The following is a 19,112-nucleotide window of genomic DNA, read 5'->3' as shown; positions in this document are numbered from 1 at the left end:
TATAGATGACATTATGAAGAAAAAAGCAAAAAATAATAAACACTAGCTTCAAAAATAACATACAGACTGTCAACAAGGAAAAATAAATTCCTCACTTAGAAGTAAGACATTACAACAACAGTATCAAATTAACCTTACAGTTGTGTTGTGAGTGACGTTGTGATACTTTCCATAATGAAAAAACAAATTTGAATTGTCAACTTTTTAAAAGTGGTTGACAATTTAAATTTGTGTTTTCATTATGGAAAAGTACCACAACATCACTCACAACACAACTGTATGGTTACTTTGAAATAGTTTAATCAGTTTGTTTATCATACAAAGTTTCTTTGTCAATTGATCAATGCCACGTCCGGGATGACTGGTCGATTTGTGGGTGGTTCCACTGCAACGCAGGCTAAACTCCTGTGTGATACTTGCCTACCAACTTGACAGTGCCGTTGGATAGTCACACTTCCTGTGATGTGCGAACAGTGGGTGAATAGAATAGAATGTATAAGCCCCAGCAAGATGTCACAACTTGACATATAGGCCAGTCATATAATAAAAACTATAAACCATATCACATTTATACATATACTAGCTTACCCGGCGAACTTACCGCCAAAAAGTCAATGTATCTCATGTCACACTTGACTTTATTTGGTGAATCATGAAATTTATCTGGCAATCAATATTTTCATTTACATCTCAATACGGACTGCCTATGTGCTTAGTCATGCAGCATTTATTATTCCGAAAACATATTCTTCTCAATCAATTGGTAGTAATATCTATCAGTAAAGTTTTGAATTAAAAATAGTTGTTGATTGCTAATAGATGGTCCAGGAAATATGCGATGTACGATGAATTACACATAATTCCATATTCTTTCAGGATTAATATAAGCTAAGCTGAATTAAGAAAAAAGTAAATTAGTCAGTCATTCTTCAGTAATTAATGTAATGCAATATGAACAACTCTATTTCATGAGGTGAATAATTTTTTCCAACATTTTCCAGTTTTTCAATGATAGGGGAGTGATAATCATTTGTATATGTCTTCTAAGGAACGATTATCTACAGCTGGTACCAGTCAACTACACTAACTTCAACTCCAAACTACCGTTTTAATACCAGTAAACAATTTATCACAGGGTGACGTGTTTATTATACAGCTGGTAACTTTAGATGCTAAATCATATTATCACAATATGATCTTGAATCATGATCATCTTCCCGTTCTATGTTAGCCGCTTGGCCGGCAAGTACGAAAACATAGGTCTGTAAAATGGATAAATAAATTATTTTTAATATTAGCCCCCCTATTAAAATTTCTGGTCAGAAACCATCCCCAATATTCACACAACATGTTCCCAAAATTTTATGCCGTTCTGTCAAGTAGTTTTTGGATCTATAGGGAACAAACAAACACACAGACATTCATTTTTATAAAAATAGATTAATATCAAGCCAAATTTACATAGCCTTATAGCTATAATGCTCTGGGTCTTGGATTTTAAAATCCCCTACACATAGTTTTTGTCAAGAAATTGGTGCCCATTTGGAGGTGTGACATAACGTGTAGCGTGGTAGCTGGAAGCTTGTCAATTGATATATTGTTGCACTAGTGAAAATTTCACACTCAACAGTAAAACTGCTGGAACAGTTTTAGAGAAATGCGTAATATATTGAAATTATATATAAAATTGAAGAGAATTTGATGCTTTTCAAGCTCATAATCAGCATTAATTTTTCCATCAATTGTTGAAAAGGTATGAGGCCAAAAAGAGCAAGAAAATTGTAGGCAAACTATCTGATAAATCTTTTGTAGTAACTCTGTATAGATTTTGATAATTGTAGGCAAACAATCTGATTAATCTTTTGTAGTAACTCTGTATAGTTTTTGTTTATTTTAAGTTAATCATGTGAGTGCATTAGTTTCAAGAGGAGTGTATCCAATTAAATCTATCATGAACTCTAAATATCCTCTGGAATGTTTATTTTAAATTATGGTTGAAAGCAGTTATGGGCGAATGCCTGTTGTTTATAGAATAGAATATTTATTTTCGCCAAAATACAAGATACATAAGAGAAATGCAAATTATAATAAATCTTTGACACAGCCAGCATATTCAGACTTGTGCGCTAGCTGTGAATTCGTAAAGAGAACAGTACAAAGTAAAAGAATACTGAAACATGAAAAAACAAAAGAAGACAAGATAAATGAAAATAAAAAGTCGCCTACTAATAGTAATTCTAATAAATAATACAATGATCAAGAAAAGATATGAAGTAATTTTGTGTTAACATTATATCCACTAGATGATAACCAGAAACAAATCAAATACAATTACTCTTCTAAATGAAAATGAATAAAGAAAAATATAGAATAAATTAATTAAACAGAATAACATAATATATCTTTATGCGTAATAAAACGAATGACATAACACTTTTCTACAATTTAGTGCTTACCAAAATCCAAGTGTTTATAATCAATTTTCAATAATAATATAAAATATTGAAAGACATTTAAAACTCAAACGAAACATCAATTAGTTATTAAAATTTAGGTATTGATTTTATATTTATATAAAATATTATATATCTGCTCAACCCATAAATTTATTTCCCTGATAAGTGCTTTATTAGTAATCTTTGAATTAATGAATTTTATCTGAAAAAGTATTGCAAAGATAGGTGAATCGGTGTCTGAAAATTACCAATTGCACCAAGTTCATATTGAAATTATTTGATGCTCCTGGTCGTGTTTGATTAAGTATACCTAATCTCTAGATTACTTCTATTTTTATTTAAGTGCAAAGCAATCCTCGTTACATACATTTGTCTAATTGTGGGTACGTTTAATCCTTCAAAAAGTTTCTTGCTTGGGCATCGTCTTGGTTTACCCAGTACTGCTCTTATAAGATGCTTTTTTGATAAAACATTTAGCCTTCCGGTAGACGCGCCCTACTCAATCACACAAGCAGTCGCGTGTTGTAATTTTTACAACATCCAATTTTCCAAGTGTTTGTAGCCTACTCTGTTTACTATCAAAAAATATTAATTAATTGTATAATTACTATTCCCATCTTATTGAATTATTTCTCGCCTATAAACATTTGGATGATTACCCATTTCGTAGCCCAAAAAGGTACACCAAGCAAAGCCATCAATCATGTGTTATTGGTTCGTTTACAGTCGCCGTATACAGTCTTCTTCCCCTATCATTCTTATGCACAGTCGCGACTGAATGGCACTAAAGACTGAACCATTGCTCGGTTGATACTGCATATCAGTGGAGTGATGGGGAGAAAGTTTTGGAATGCATAGGTGACTCATTGGCTCATATGAATAAAGACAGAGCATATGCTCATGAGCATGAGCATGGAACAACATAAGGTTTTGCTCATGAGCATTAGGTAGAAGCATAAGCATTTGCTCATTTTTATATGAATAAGCTTTACCTTATACTCTTACCTTATGCTCTTGAACTCTGAAGCAAATGCTCACGTATTTTAAAGATTTTTCGTCAGCTGATTCGCCTTTGTGGCCTAGACACCACTTGTGTCTAGTCGTCTGCTCTGTTCTCTATCCATGAATTGAGTTTTAAGTTAGTTTAGTTCTGAATTTTAAAATAATAGCGTGAAAAAATGTCATCTCTATAATAATCTTCAGCATAATCTTATAATCTCAATAGCCTTCTTATAATCGTCTACACTCTCATCTTCTTAAATGCCTATTTCCTATTGTGTGATGGCTATCTTTATATGGGATAGGTATCTTTTGTATTTATTCTTTTGTAGTAAAAATGGTGATATAGGCCTATATCATGGTTGAATCTAAAAAGAGTTTTATAGTTCTTAAACAGGAATTAATTTCTTTCTTACTTTTTGTCATCTTCTTTATATAATCATCAATCACCATCACCTTCTAATTCATATAGTCGAGTTAAAGTAAACTGGAATTGCCTTGTTACTTCTTATTATCTTATCGATACGACAAGCAGCATATTCAATTCATACAGTAGACTTATTTTAAACAGGCATTATGTCGTTGTTACTTTTTCATTGTTACTAATTCATACAGTGGATTTATTATTAACAGGAAAAATTGCTTTGTTACTCTTTTATCATCTTCATGCAACAAGTATCATGTTCTAATTCATACAGTGGACTTATCTTAAACTGGAATTGATTGAGTTGTTAGATTGAGTTGTTAGTTTCCCATCATCTTTATACAATAATCAAAACTGTGTCGATAATCGTGATCTTCTCATTCATCTTGAAAAATTATTTTAAACAGGAATTAATTGCCTTGTTTCTTCTTCTCATTCATACTGTTCATTTCATCATCTTTCTCTCACAATCATCGTCAACTGTCTTAATTAGCATCATCTTCTAATTCTTATAGCAAACTTATAATCCGGAATTGATTATTTCGTTACTTCTCCATAAAATCATCAGCCGTTCATTCATCATTCATCGAGCATAATTTTCTACTTGATGCAGTAAACTAATGTTTGTTTTCACACTTACTGATTCTCATTTCGACATTATCGGTCAACATTCAGATTCATTTCAGTTTTTACTGTCATCTATCACCAGATTTCAATCCTTTATCTGTCTTGAAATCTGATGAAAATTCATCCGACGAAGAACCTCTCATCTTCTGTCTTCACTTTCTATTTATTTCCTTGTCATTCCTGAGTATTTTCATAATTTCTCGTTCCTTTGTCGTCTTTGAATAGAATAAGAATATTTAATGCCAATGAGGATTCTAATTTGGAATAGCAACTAGGTAATTTTTAAATTGTAACTAAGGACTACCGATGAATACCAGAATTTCTTTCATATGCAAACCACGTTCTTAAATGTAAAACTTGTCTTGATATTGACAAAACTAATTTGAAAACCGTGTTAGTGAACTTTCAAATATTTCAAAAAGGAATGAGTCTTCAATTTATCCTATTGACGATAATGCAAAAGAGTGTTTATTCTAATTTTCACGGTTTTATATTAATAACAAGTATAATATGTTTTGATAAATGTCAAAGATACGGTATTGAAATCACAGTAATCTCGAAAAATGATTGAAATATTTCCCAAATCATCTAATGAATTTAGGTGTGAATTAGTCGCCATCTCACGAAATTTGAAAAGTTGAAAATTTGAAAAATCCAGGACCTCATTTGCTCTAGATAATGATAACTATTGGTTGTGATCGTATCTGGTATAGTTTCCTCTTACTCACACGAATTAGTTGAGCCATTTTACTATGAGAAAAAGGTGAAAAGCTGCTCCAGACTAGACTCACCTTTTTTGAAGCATCTGCTTCAAAAGTTGAGCAAATGCTCCAGTTTATTCATACAATTTTGAGCATAAGCTTTTACTTTTCAGCAAATGCTCAAACTATTTTTTGATGAGCATGAGCAAAAGGTTTTGCTCACTTTTATTCATAGAAAATGAAGCATATGCTCCATATCTTAGAAGTATTAGCAAATTCTCAACTTTATTCATATGGCCCAGTCACTGAGACCACCCCATTCAATAGTTTTGTGTTGCAAAAAACCTGACACTGTTGTACTTTTTACAACAGCGCGACTACCGGAAGGTTAATGTAGATGTGATGTAGGCCTACGTTTAATTCTTCAAAAAGTTTCCGGCTGACGGCTTCGGCCAAGCCTAAACAACTTTTTTTTACTTTGTCCAAAGAGAACAATTATTATGTTATTTTGAATTCATTTTTCAAACGAGGTGTTTTTGTGAATGAGTTTTCATTTTCTCTTTTTGTATTATCTGAATTGTGTTAATAAAGTTCTATTTTATTCTATTGTGCTTATGCCATAGGTTCCGATGTTATTCTGCACAAAACGTTTCATAACTACGCGGCTCGTGCCAAACAAGGTGGTGCTCAGAATGCGAAAGATGGCAAGCGGTCATCTGGCTCTAAGAGTGCTGCAAGTGGTGCATCTGCAAATCACAAATCTAATGAGAGATCTCTAACTCAGGTTGGTATCAAATCTTCAACATATTACCCTGCTTTCCACAACTATCAATTGATTTATTTATTTATTTAAAAAAAACAACAATAGAATAATAATTACAGGATTTGACTTCAATAAAAAAATCTATGAATAATATATATTTGATAATATCATATTTGATAATTCAGTAACTTACTGAACCAGGAAAATGGTGTCTCGGAGCAGAGGGGTAGAGCCGGGCCCGATTATCTGCTGTAGATAGTTGCAGGTCCCGTCCTCGTAACCGACTGCCAAGAGGCATACATTTTTCAGTCCAATTTTACTTGTCATGAACTTTCACCGTCGTCGACACTTTTAATACAATGGGTACTCTCAGGCTGTGAAAATGCATGTCAAATAATCGGCCACATTACGATACATAGTGAGGTCCACGTTATAATGGCAGTGTTTGATTGGCTATGGTATTGCTATCCTGTCCATCATTCAACAAAGCGGATAGTGCTATCTCTTTCTCGCTTTGCTCTGTTGCCAGATCGTCTTTCAACAATGTAGAATTAATAATTAAATATCGGGGCACCGAGCTTCGCTCGTTATTTTTGTTTATTGATAAACAGAACACAATTCTCTAAAATGATCGTGTTTATATTTCACAGCTGCCTATATGTCATCTTATGAATTTCGGGGATGCGATATTTTGATTTTTCACATACTTACTAGCTCACTCATTTTTTTACTATCCACAGCTGTTTCAGCCAAGGATGAATTATTCATTTAATGTCGTTCAGCGAGTTTTACCAAGGATTAGACCTAGTTCAATCGAATTTTTATATCATGAACCTACTATGTTCCAAATTTCGTGAAAATCGTTAGAGCAGTTTTCGAGATCCGTTGAACATAAATATCCAGATATAAATAAATATAAAAATACAGAAACTGCTCGCTTAATATAATAGGATTAACGAAATATTTCATCTTAATTATGGAAATTCATTATTAAATTATTGAAAAATTAAATTCCCGGCTTAATAAAATATAATTGATTATTCTAAATGAGAATGAACAGTTGATATTACATCAATAAACCTGTATCAGCTACCGTCTATACAAGGCAGAGGATCGGCAACGTTGATCTCCTATCTTTTTCCACTGCCATTATAACGTGGACCTCACTATAGACAACTTTATTCTTTATTGATTCATACAATAAGTACATCATCAAAATGACAGGGAGAGAAAAAAATAAGGTAACCTTGTGCTGTTCCTCTCCCAAATTTAATTAAGGATACACAATCATAGTCCGAAATAGGTCAAGTCTTGCAGTTGTTTACTTCACAAAATTTTCAGTCCTCAAGTATTTCCACGAAGTAAATTTTTAAATTTAGATGCTTCACTTGACATAAGTATTTTAAGCCTAATGATCTTAATGATAATGATGATGAAGCTTGAGTTTAATGTAATACAATCCTAGACCAGTTATAGAATAGACACGGCCCATTGTTATTCATACTGAAAGTCGATGAAGCCAACATCTACTACCATATCACCATATCGTGACGTCAGCATCGGATAGAAAACAATGTAAACAAACTTTGCAGAAAAGTTTTCTATCCGATGCTGACGTCACGATATGGTGATATGGCAGTAGATGTTGGCTTCAGAGGCTAGACTTCCCAGCATGTCTATTCTATAACTGGTCTAAGAATACAATGCTTATAATTATAAAATGCAATAAATTTAATATAGATAATAGAAAAAGCAAGATTTATGCCCGGTTGCAGAGTCATTACATAAAATCAAACTTAGCTATGTGAGACATAGTTTAAAATCACTGACATAAATGGATGGTCGTTGACAGTCGTTTGCTGAAGCCCATTTAGCTATATCACGAATTAGCATCACACGTAAGTCACACTGCAGCTCTATTCACTTTTTTCCGTACATGCTTCTATCCAACCAATGTCTTGACATCGGGGAAAGTTTCAATCGACATCACTGTGAACAGACCTAAAAGACCTCATATAAAATTGATAAACAATATGGCGACTCTTGGCTTTTGGCGAGATTTCTCACCATATTTAGCGATTTGGAGGTTATCAACAACTTGAAAAAACATAGGGAGAGAAATAATAATTTACTTATAATACAAATGGTTTTTCGTAATCATCTTTCAAAAAAGCTATCACAAACTCTAAAATACATTTGGCGGGAGTAGATATTGGATTTAACAGAACAACTTTTGGCCAATAACTTAACTGACCGTTTTTAGCTATTGGAGACATAAATAAGCTCTTTCTGACGACTGTGCAACGAAATCATGTGTCTTGGGCGTTTTTAGTTTTATGGGAGCTGTAATATTCACTTTGACATCTGGGCAACGGAAAGTGAATTTATTGCTTCTTAAATGAGTTAACTGCCTGTTTTTAACCTTATGTGACCACTCTGCAACCGGGCATATGTTATACAGAATAAAACAAAAATAAAACCAAATTTATGAGATCCATGCTAATCAAACTGCAAGTCACCCTTTCCGCATCTTCGAATTCTTTTAATGATTGAAATGCCTTACTTTTGATCTAGCTACCCAGAACTGATTTGAAATTTTTCCATGGTTACTATATGGGCACTGGCGGGAAGGGTGTTGAACAATTAAATACTCACATACTTATAACCTCTATGAATTCCAGTTAGACTATGAATTTCAGTTTTACTGTAGATCTATTGCATGTTTTTCCCTGGTGTTGTGTGCGTGAATATGTGTTTCAGTTGTGAGTTTATTGATCTGTTCTGTGTGTTGAGCAACTAAATATGAATAAACTGGCTACTGTAATTATTTTCAATTCCTTGAAGTACAGCTGTCCCTCGATAATCCGACACATTTTAATCCGACTTACTCGATAGTCCGACGCGCTGCCGGCAGCAACATGCATCACAATAAAAATCACACACTTCTTTAATATGTAAATATGTATGTCCATATTGTATATTTTATTCAAATTTCTTTCCTTATTTCTTTTAAAAAGTTACATGTACTGTCATTTTGTATCCTGGTATTAATAAATTACATGTATTTTTTATTGTTATTTATTCATTTATTGTATAAAACACTATAATCATAATACAATTATGACATTGGAGGAAAAACTAGGCTGAGCCTGTACTATTTATTTCCAAAAATTTTGATAAAATGCTAATGTTGTCCAAAAGTTAAGGTTATATGTAATCACACACTGCTTCGTCACTTGATTTTCGGTCCAGCAATAATGAATTGAAAATTTTGAATTTTGAAGGTTGATGTTATACTCTAAATGAATCACAGAATGTATAAAAAAAATCACAATAAATTGAAAACTTTGAAAATATTGCACTTATATACCTTTACTGTTTCTTCCTTTTTAAAATTTCATTGTGTTCAAACACATTAAGAATAAAACATCTTTAATAATATGACATTTTTGGTAATCCGACGTTTTCGGTAATCCGACACTCTCTCGGTCCCTTCACTGTCGGATTATCGAGGGACAGCTGTATTCTCTACATGAGTATCTGGGAGATTTTCATTAATTTAATGAAACTTCTAAAATTACTATGTAATTTTAATTAATTACGCCCGTGGTATGGTAATTGGTAACTGATTCTTTGTTACTCCTGCAGTAATTATTTTCTCAATAACTCATCAAGATTACTATTCGGGTACTTACTGGTCCGAGATCTACAAATAATACTCACATATTATGCTCTGTTTTATAGTATAACTTTGTTGATGAACCCTCCGCTTTGATATTGTTGTGTTTTCATGATGTACATAAAATCAAATCAAATCAAATTTATTCACCAATTAACAGCAGTGTTAGTTACAAGAAAATAAATAATTTTCTGTTAAATAATTAATTATTAATTGTTAAATAATTAGTTAATAATAACTGGTGATATTATTACTTTTGATAAGAGCTTTGATTTGTTTGTGTTTTCAGGATGTACAAGAACTGCTGACCAGTTGGGGGAAAGAAGTTGCCAGCTGTGATTTGATATTTATCCGAGCAGTTGGTCCGATAAATCGGTCGGTGATTTTCTGTGGCAAACAGTCAGCTTTGGACAAACACGACGCTCGCTTGAGAACGATTCCGATTTCAACCAGAAAGGCTACATTCCATGAAACTGAGCGAGTATTTTCACTGCTCTCCACTGTCACTGTCTATGGTAAATAATCAATTTATGAATCATCAATTCACGCTTTTTCATTCATTCATTAGTTGATTCACAATTCATTGAAATGATTGGCTGAGGATTAACAGGCACAGCTCAAAACTGTTCAACCCCCCAAATTTTGATTTCAACCTAATCCTAAAGGTAGGTTGTGCAAACACTTACTAACATAAAATTTTGAATCTAAATACATTAAAAACGAAATTATACCCAATAAGAACTAAAAATCTGACTGATTGTAATCATAAATATGTAATAAATTAAATATTTCAATCGATTTTAGATTATAGTGATGTCCACGTTATAATGACAGTGGAGAAAGATTGGAGAACAACGTTGCCGATCCTCTGTCTTGTCAATGCCTTCTATAGACGGTAGCTGATACAGGTTTATTAAGAATAAGAATAATTTTATTCCTTCAATGCATAATAATTATCAGATCACTCTGATAATAATACCATAGGCCTACAGTATTAATGTAATATTAACTGTTCATTCTCGTTTAAAATAATCAAATGTATTTTATTAAACAATAAATTATATTTTTCAATAATTTCATAATGAATTCTTATAATTGAGATGAAATATTTTGTTAATTAATTATTAATTCTACATTTTTAAAAGACGATCTGGCAACAGAGAAAATCGAGAAAGAGATAGCGCTATCCGTTTTGTTGAATGATAGACAAGGATAGCAATCAAACACTGCCATTATAACGTGGACCTCACTATATTGACTAGCAATAGTCATTAGTTGTAGCTAATGCTAAAAATTAACAACTTTGTTGTAGTTCAGACACTGTGTTACTTGTAAATATTTGAAAAAACACTTACTTTTCTTGGAGTATTGAGGAATGCATTTCACTCTTGAAGAGGAGCTTCATCAGCCTGACACCAGGGGCGCTTGCTCTTATGGCTAAAATTAAGTTGAATAATCAAGTGCTAGTTCTCTAGGCATTAGCTAAAATATTCCGTTAAATTCTTAAGCAAATTATAAGATTAGCTGATAAGATCAGACTTGAATCCTAGCATTCACTTGAAAATGACTTTGAATAACAATTGCTAGCTTTAATCTAACTATTGTATTCACAAATAGAATGAAAAGTTTCAAGCCCTGTCGTTGAGGTATGTTTCCGTTTACGCAACCACGAGAAAGAATACCTATCTTCGGTTATCATGGGTGTGCTCACACATTATCAACTTGCCAAACTGTCAACACTTCCATAAGACTTGATGATATTATTATTCTCGGTCGTCGGCCACGTTTACTTAAACAAAAACGTACTTTATATGGCACAATATTGCTCGCACATATAATTTATAACTGCAAAACTAGGAGTGGCCGTAGACGAGTGGATCAGATGCTGGCTTTATGATTCAGAAGCCCGGGTTCAAATCCCGGCCCGGGCAAGATATTTATCTCGGCCCACTCCCGTGTTTCGGGAGTTAACCGTCGGTCCCGGCTGCCTAAAAAGCAGTCGTTAAGTCATGTCAGAGGCCCTGAAATTGATCAGTTGCGACCTGAAAACTCTGATACAAGACCTGAGCCAGCCAGGTCACTCGATATTATTATTACTGTAAAACTGATATATCAAGTAGAAATTGTAAAAATATTCATTTATAAACACAGTGTATTCTCAACTAATAATAATCTTCAATTTCGAACTTAGTCTTAATAAGGCCGGTTGCAGACGAACCACTATTGCATGTGGGATGTGGGAGCTACTATTTTCCTTCTGTGGTACCACAAACGCAGCGCATATGGAATGCATTGGCAGGCATGGCAGTGGCACTGATACTTCAACATGGCGTTGCGCGCTGTGGTAGCGATTATTTTCCTTGCTATCGTGGTAGCACTCGATCACCTCGCTTCCCCTAGCTTCTATACCACAATCGCACTAATGAGCGTTTTCCCAAATGTAGTGTGAAATACTCTCTATGTTAGTCGTATTGTTCTGTGGTATGTCGGTCTCACATCCCACATGCGATAGTGGTTCGTCTGCAACCGGCCTAATGATTCATTTATTTTGTATTGCATAATTGTTTCAAAGAATACAACTGTTGAAAACAATATTTGATTACTTTCAACTCTTTAGCCTGGTTTTTACTAGTAGAGTTAGTGGTCGAGTAACTGACATACTAACTCTGCCGAGCTAACTCTACTCTACTTACTTGGTCGAGTTTTCACTACAATTGAGAATAGTTGGTAAAGTGTGTTGTCTTGTGAACAGAACTAACCTTGACATATCAACACTTTTTAATGAATTAATACTTTTTAGTAAATAACACTTCTTAAACTTGATAGCACGACTCTACTAGCTCGAGACTGTTTTCATTAGCATAGTAGTGGTAGAGTGAGAAGTGGTGGTGGGGGAAGGCAAGTGGTAGTGTACTATCCCACTCTACTAAAAACTAGTACTCTACCATGGCTCTACTCTACTATGAACGTTTTCATTGGGAGAGTTCACAAAATAGTTAGTACTTGCCCAGTGAGTTCTACCACTAAGGCTCAACTCACACTTACACGACTCAGGTCGAGAAGAGACTCGACTCTAGTCGAGAGCATGTGTTTTCAAGTGGTGAAAGTCGCGGAGACTAGAATCGACTGGTCTGAGTGTCACCATTTGGAAATACATGTTCTCGACTAGAGTCGAGTCTCTTCTCGATCTGAGTCGCGTAAGTGTGAGTTGAGCCAACTCTACTAATGAAAACCAGGCTTTTGGGATGCAAGCACAGCTCAAAATCTCCCAGTTTTTCTAGTGGGTCTCTGAGGGGAGATCAGTTGTTGATTTCAACATCCATTTAAAGAAATCCTATTGATTTCAATAGGTACTCAGTATTCTTGATGAATTGTCATCTCAAGTTATTCTCAGTCATTTTTTCTCATTCAATTCATTTATGAAAAGAATCAAATTTTATATTATGCTATGCACTAGTAGTTTGAAGATATTGATTTTTCATATTACATGAAACTGAGAGAATCTTCTCGCGGCTCTCGACTACCACTGTTTTGGTGAACTGAAGAATGAATTTTTATCATCCTTTGCAGAATCCAAGACAATATTCTGTGATAAGTTTTCGTGCTCAACTCCGAGAAAAGAATTTGAATCGAAAAATAAAGAAAGTGACTGTGATAAGGGGAAGCGAAAAACGTATGACAGATCGAAATCTAGACTATCACCACAGAGGCCTTTACCTGAAATCGTCTCTAGACTCGCAATCGAACTGGATGATAACGGTAAGATATTTTATTGAATTCCAACTTCTAAAAGTCATGAGTCAGCAGTACCGTAGTTATTGATACTTACATAATTTCGTTCTTCTTGAAATATTTCCAATATGTTGTGATTGTGTAGGCTCACATAGATGAATAATATTTGTAATAATTATTAAAAACATGAAGTACCTTTATTTAAAATATTTCAAACTCTAAAACTTTTTAAACACCTGAACTTGAAAACTTGCATTCAAATTTAAAAATGGCCAAAGGCCGAAAGTAGTTGTTTGAAATATTTTTAATAAAAAGGTATCATGTTTTTAATAAAGTAGCCCATACAAGTGGAGTGATTTTATTTGTAATCAATATCAATTAGTGTCGAATATTGCATTTCGCCTCAGAACTTCCGTAGGACTCATATTTATAAAATCCATTGATATGAAAATCATTTGTGCTGTAAAAATTTGTTCTATGATGGAAGATTTATTAGAAATTGCAGTTGACCAACTGCTGGAATATTATAATCTTATTTAATACGAATACCTGATGAAAGCTGTATAAATTAATAGAACTAAGGACTTCTGCTACTGCAGATATTGACTGACCGAAGAATTAAATAGCAGAAAGAAATTCGTCAAGTGAAACACCGGGTCTGGACACAGCTTCAATCAATCAATTTCCTTCTGCTATTTAGTTCTTCGGTAAATTTTTGCAGTAGTACAAATCCGTAGTTCTTTTTATATAGCTTTCATCGGGTATTATAAACATAATTATAAACTTATTTTACTTTGGATTAATCAAGCCCACAATATAATATTTTTTTATTATTTGAAATAAAACAATAGAGCCCAGCTTCATAGATAGTACTGAGATCACTAATGTCGTCAGAAGCTGCGTACAGACTTGTGCCCTACGTTTTTCTCTTTTCATCAGCTGATCATGTGTTTATTATGTTTTTGTATTTTAGTGTATCTGTACCTTAGACCAGTTATAGAATAGACACGTTGGGAAGTCAATAGTGAGGTCCACGTTATAATGACTATTTGATCAACTTTGGTTTTGCTATCCTTGTCTATCATTCGACATAGCCGGTGGTACTATCCTTTTCTAGGTCCACAACGATGCCAATTATGTTTTTGACAGTGTAGAAATATAATTAATTAATGCAGAGAATCGGCATCGCTATTCTTCTATCTTTATCCACTGCCATTATAACGTGGACCTCACTAAAGCCTCTGAAGCCAACATCTACTGCCATATCGCCCCATCGTGACGTCAGCATCGGATAGAAAATTTTCAGATTGTGTCTATTTCAGATGGAAGTGAATTATTATTTATGAAAATGGTAAACTCCCGCTGCACTCCCGCTGAAATAGACACAATCTGCTATGAAAAACAATGTAAACAAACTCTACAGAAAAGTTTTTTATCCGATGCTGACGTCACGATGGGGCGATATGGCAGTAGATGTTGGCTTCATCGACTTTCAGTATGAATATACAATGGGGCGTGTCTATTCTATAACTGGTCTAAGATCTGTACAAATACATATAATTATAATCAGCTGATGAGGGGTTTGAGGCGTGTGTGTTCGTGACGCATAAGTCTGCACTCAACGTAAGCCATTAGATATAATATTAACCGCTAGGTAACTCCCAATTATGATGGTATATTTTTAATTCATCTACTCGACTTTCTATAGAAAATCAAACATTGAAAGTCAATTTTTAGATCATATTAATATTTTTCGTGGTTGCTTCAAATAACATACATAACATACAATTTTATATTCAGTGAAAAAACATCTTTTGTTGCAGAAAATGAAGAGGTGTATAGTTCTCATTACCACAGGACGTCATTTTCAGAATCTCTCAACGAGTTTGAAGTGTTTGTTCCAAATTTGAAAAATGATATAAGGAAGAAGAAGAAAACCAGAAAAATGAACAAGGATTGTACATCAGGTATGGTTATTCTTAATTATTATGAAATGGATTATTACAGTTAGGTAGTCATATTTTGAATTGCTATTTAAAGGTCTGGAGAAAAGAAAATCGAAGGCTGTTGTTCTCTACATCATATTCATATTATTAGGATTTGTAATTGAATAAGAACGTACAATTATTTAATCCAATGGAATTACAGGTTCATGTCGCTGAATGGTGAAGAATATTAGAAACACGCATGGAGATTACGATCTCCTTGTTGAATTACAGAAAAGCACATACGTCAATGGAATGGAGCATTTGCCAGGGTGGTCACAACAACAAGATAAACTAGTTTAACTAGTAAACTAGTTTACTCGACTTTCTTAACTTAAATGTGAAAGAAGGAAAAGAAGAAGTTAATTAGGTTTTTTTATTTAGTTAAAAGTTGGTTTTATTGAACAAACTTTTTATAATGCAACATTATCTTGAATGCTAAAAGAATGAGGTATTCTGCTTTTGCTAATACATGTGCAATATAAATCTTCAAGTAAAAAATGAATCTTACATAGAACATAAATTTTAATTTATGTACAGAAAAATTTACTTTACTTACAGAAAAGTTAGTTTTATTGAACAAACTTTTTAAAATGCAACATTATCTTGAATGCTAAAAGAATGATGTATTCTGCTTTTGCTAATACATCTGCAATACAAATCTTTAAGTAAAGAATGAGCCTTACATGGAACATAAATTTTAATAGTTTTACTTACATGGCACATTTATTAATTCACAATACAAACATTAAAGTAAATTAGATTGAACTTCCACTGAGATCAACTCGAAAATAAGACGTATTCATTATTATAATAACTTTCTCTCTTCAAAGTCAATTATTTGTTATTGGTATCTCACTTTCATTATACATTAATGTAGATCTTTCATGAAGCAGACTTATCAATTTTCTTTTGTTATTTCCTCTTTGTTATTATTTGTAAATACTTGACTTAAGGATGAAAGTGGTTCTTAATAATGTACCACCTAAAAATCTAGTAGAGAAGCTTAGAGTGTTGCAAGTAACACACGAAAGTACAAAAATATGTTGATAATACATTATAACAACAATGGCAGTATCAAGAAATGATATGATATGAATGTATATTGGAATACCTGAGGATTACTTCTTGGAAATATTAATGATAAAGTAAATTTATAAAAGAAATAAATACTTAATAATAATTAAACATTTTGTAATAATTATGGAAGATGGTCAGTACTCGCGAGAGAACTCTAAACTCTTAGCTTAGCCACTACATTATACGCGTATAATACTTATTCTATACTCTTTCTAGTACATACACTAAATTTTAACGTTTAACCTTTGGCTGTATTACAAGGTTTCAGTTATCACAAGGTATTTACGTCTAGCTATTATAATAGACTTTTTATTATTCAAAACTAAAAGATTCTATTGGACTCATTAAATGATGATTAATTGTTACTATCAAGGATTTGTGGTCTAGTTTTAAGCTGTTGTATAAAGTGTACAGACAATCAAGATGAACATTTTGAATAACTACTGCATTTCAAAAATAAAGTGTTCAAATAGTTATCTTATAAATTTGTGTGCTTGCCTGTATGTATTATTATGAATAAACGAAATGCAACATATTATACAGTTTTTTGAACTCCTAGGTGAATCTATTATGTAGAAATATAAATTGTTCGACTTTGCAAATTATATTAATATCACACATGTTGTTATCATAATCTAAAAGTGTTAGTATTTCTTAGCATTGAATAGAACAAGATAATTTATTGCATCGAAACAAGAACTGTAGAACGAATTCACAAAATTCATTTTTTACTTGAATGTAATAGGACTAATTATAATTGCTCTTTGGTACTATATCTATATAGTACGATATACTATTCACTTTGGTACTATAGTTCTTTTGTACTTTTTTTAAAAAAGTACTTTAGAACTTTATCGGCCCTGAAAAGAACCATCAAGGTGCGTACAGATTTACGCGCCGCGAACATGAGAATTTCAATTGTGGGATTAAATTTAATTCAATTGTGGAATTGCTCGTGTTCGTGGCGCGTAAATCTGTACGCACCTTTATATGAATGGAATTGGAGAATATGACATGAATACAGGTACATTGTGAACTTGAAACGCTAAGGCCCGGTTGCACAAAAGCCAATAAGGCACTAAGTGATGCGACAAGTAGCTAAGTATATTACCCTTATTGGTATATTACACTTGTGGTACAAAGTAGAATAATTCACACCTATATTGATAATTTATAAAAGGTCAGAATTCAGAGAAATACCAAACTGAAAACTGAAACAGGAAAAAAACAAATCACAGTGCTCGGTTCAAAGTGAAGAAATATTCACCTTTAATCCACTCCGTTATGCTCTTCTTTGATATTTTATCATTTAAATCAAAAGGTATTTATTTGTTTCAAGCACATATGCTCATACAAACGAGTTGAGTTGAATGCAATGACATTCCATGATATATTACATCACTGTTAAGTTATGTCTTAAATCATACTTAAATAATTATTATAAATAATACGTAAGAGTATTTTAGTGAGAACATGTTTCTAATATATACAAGAATATTACATTCGGAAAATTTGAAATTTTAGAATAAAATATCTATGTATCATGTAAATATCTAAAATTCTCATGTAATAACAATTCTAAATTCATCAATCATAGTATTCTAGTACTAAATATCTATCTATACATAGTATTTTTTCTACTCTTGAATATAAATAATAATATAAATCTGAGTACCCTTTTTAAAATTGTTTATTCACAACATGTTTCGGCTGTATGATGCCATTTTATCAGGTCATAATCACTTGACTAAACAATTTTATAAAGGGAACTTGGATTTCTATTTTTATTTATCGACCTGAACATTTTTTTATGAACGAGTAATAACAGTTTCAACTTCAACGATAAATTTTAGATAAAATTCATCATATACATTTTTACATACTAATACAAGAACAAAATACTATATAAAAGTAATAATACGATACATAATATTTATAAAACAGCAAATAAATTTCCTTCTGCACTGCTAATATAGGAAACCTTGTGTGTTGGCAAGATACTCTTTAATTTCTTACAGTATAAGGAATGATTTCAAACACAGAAAATAGTGAGTGAATTTGAGAATAATATGGAATCAGTATTCCAAACAATATAGAAAAGTTCCAGAATAGGTAAAGGGAATTTCAAATGAGTGAAAATTGAAGATAAGTTATTAGTATAGAGCCGAAGTGAGAATTTAGAAATAAAAGTTGAAAAGTGCTATATAGATCCAAACCAGATTCAGAAAGTGGTAAGGAGATGGAACTTGCGATCGTTGAGAAGGATATACATCAACAGCACTCAGTCAAGCAATGTGAGACTGTGAGTTCTGAAATGGGACTGTTGAGTCCTACAACGGTAAATGCACTCATCACCTGTATAAAATATTTATATTAATGAGTTTTGGGGAAGGTTGGTGGGGGTTGGGATATGATTTGTTTATAGCTCAAACCACCCAAAAAAATAACAGATTATAAAAATCAAATTTTCAATCTTCGAACCTCATCAGCAATTTTTTCCAAAGGCTTGCATTAGTGAGAATGGATAAAAATAGAGGATGTTCAACAAAATCAGTTATAGTTTACAAATTTTCCTTAGAGCCTCTGTACTGGACTCAAACACTAAACTGAAAGGAGCCTATTTCAAGAGGCAAGAGGCCAAATAAGTGTTCATCTCTATTATTTTC

The 19,112-nt window shown here is 32.7% G+C and overlaps 1 protein-coding gene across 1 annotated transcript in view; it reads left to right on the top strand.

Annotated features, from left to right (window-relative positions):
- The window catches only part of LOC111052621 (ankyrin repeat and zinc finger domain-containing protein 1), a 37,162-nt gene extending 20,181 nt beyond the window's left edge, over positions 1-16,981 (top strand). The window contains exons 6-10 of the mRNA XM_039442791.1: positions 5,831-5,991; positions 9,939-10,164; positions 13,220-13,408; positions 15,205-15,348; positions 15,530-16,981. Coding sequence (XP_039298725.1) covers positions 5,831-5,991; positions 9,939-10,164; positions 13,220-13,408; positions 15,205-15,348; positions 15,530-15,543 — 734 coding nt within the window. The 3' untranslated portion in view covers positions 15,544-16,981. The remainder of the gene's footprint in view (positions 1-5,830; positions 5,992-9,938; positions 10,165-13,219; positions 13,409-15,204; positions 15,349-15,529) is intronic.
- The last annotated feature ends 2,131 nt before the right edge of the window (positions 16,982-19,112 follow it).

The sequence above is a fragment of the Nilaparvata lugens genome, chromosome X, assembly GCF_014356525.2.
Source record: "Nilaparvata lugens isolate BPH chromosome X, ASM1435652v1, whole genome shotgun sequence".
Lineage (NCBI taxonomy): Eukaryota > Metazoa > Arthropoda > Insecta > Hemiptera > Delphacidae > Nilaparvata > Nilaparvata lugens.
Note: the sequence above shows the minus strand (reverse complement) of the source record. Positions and strands in the feature narration are given on the sequence as shown.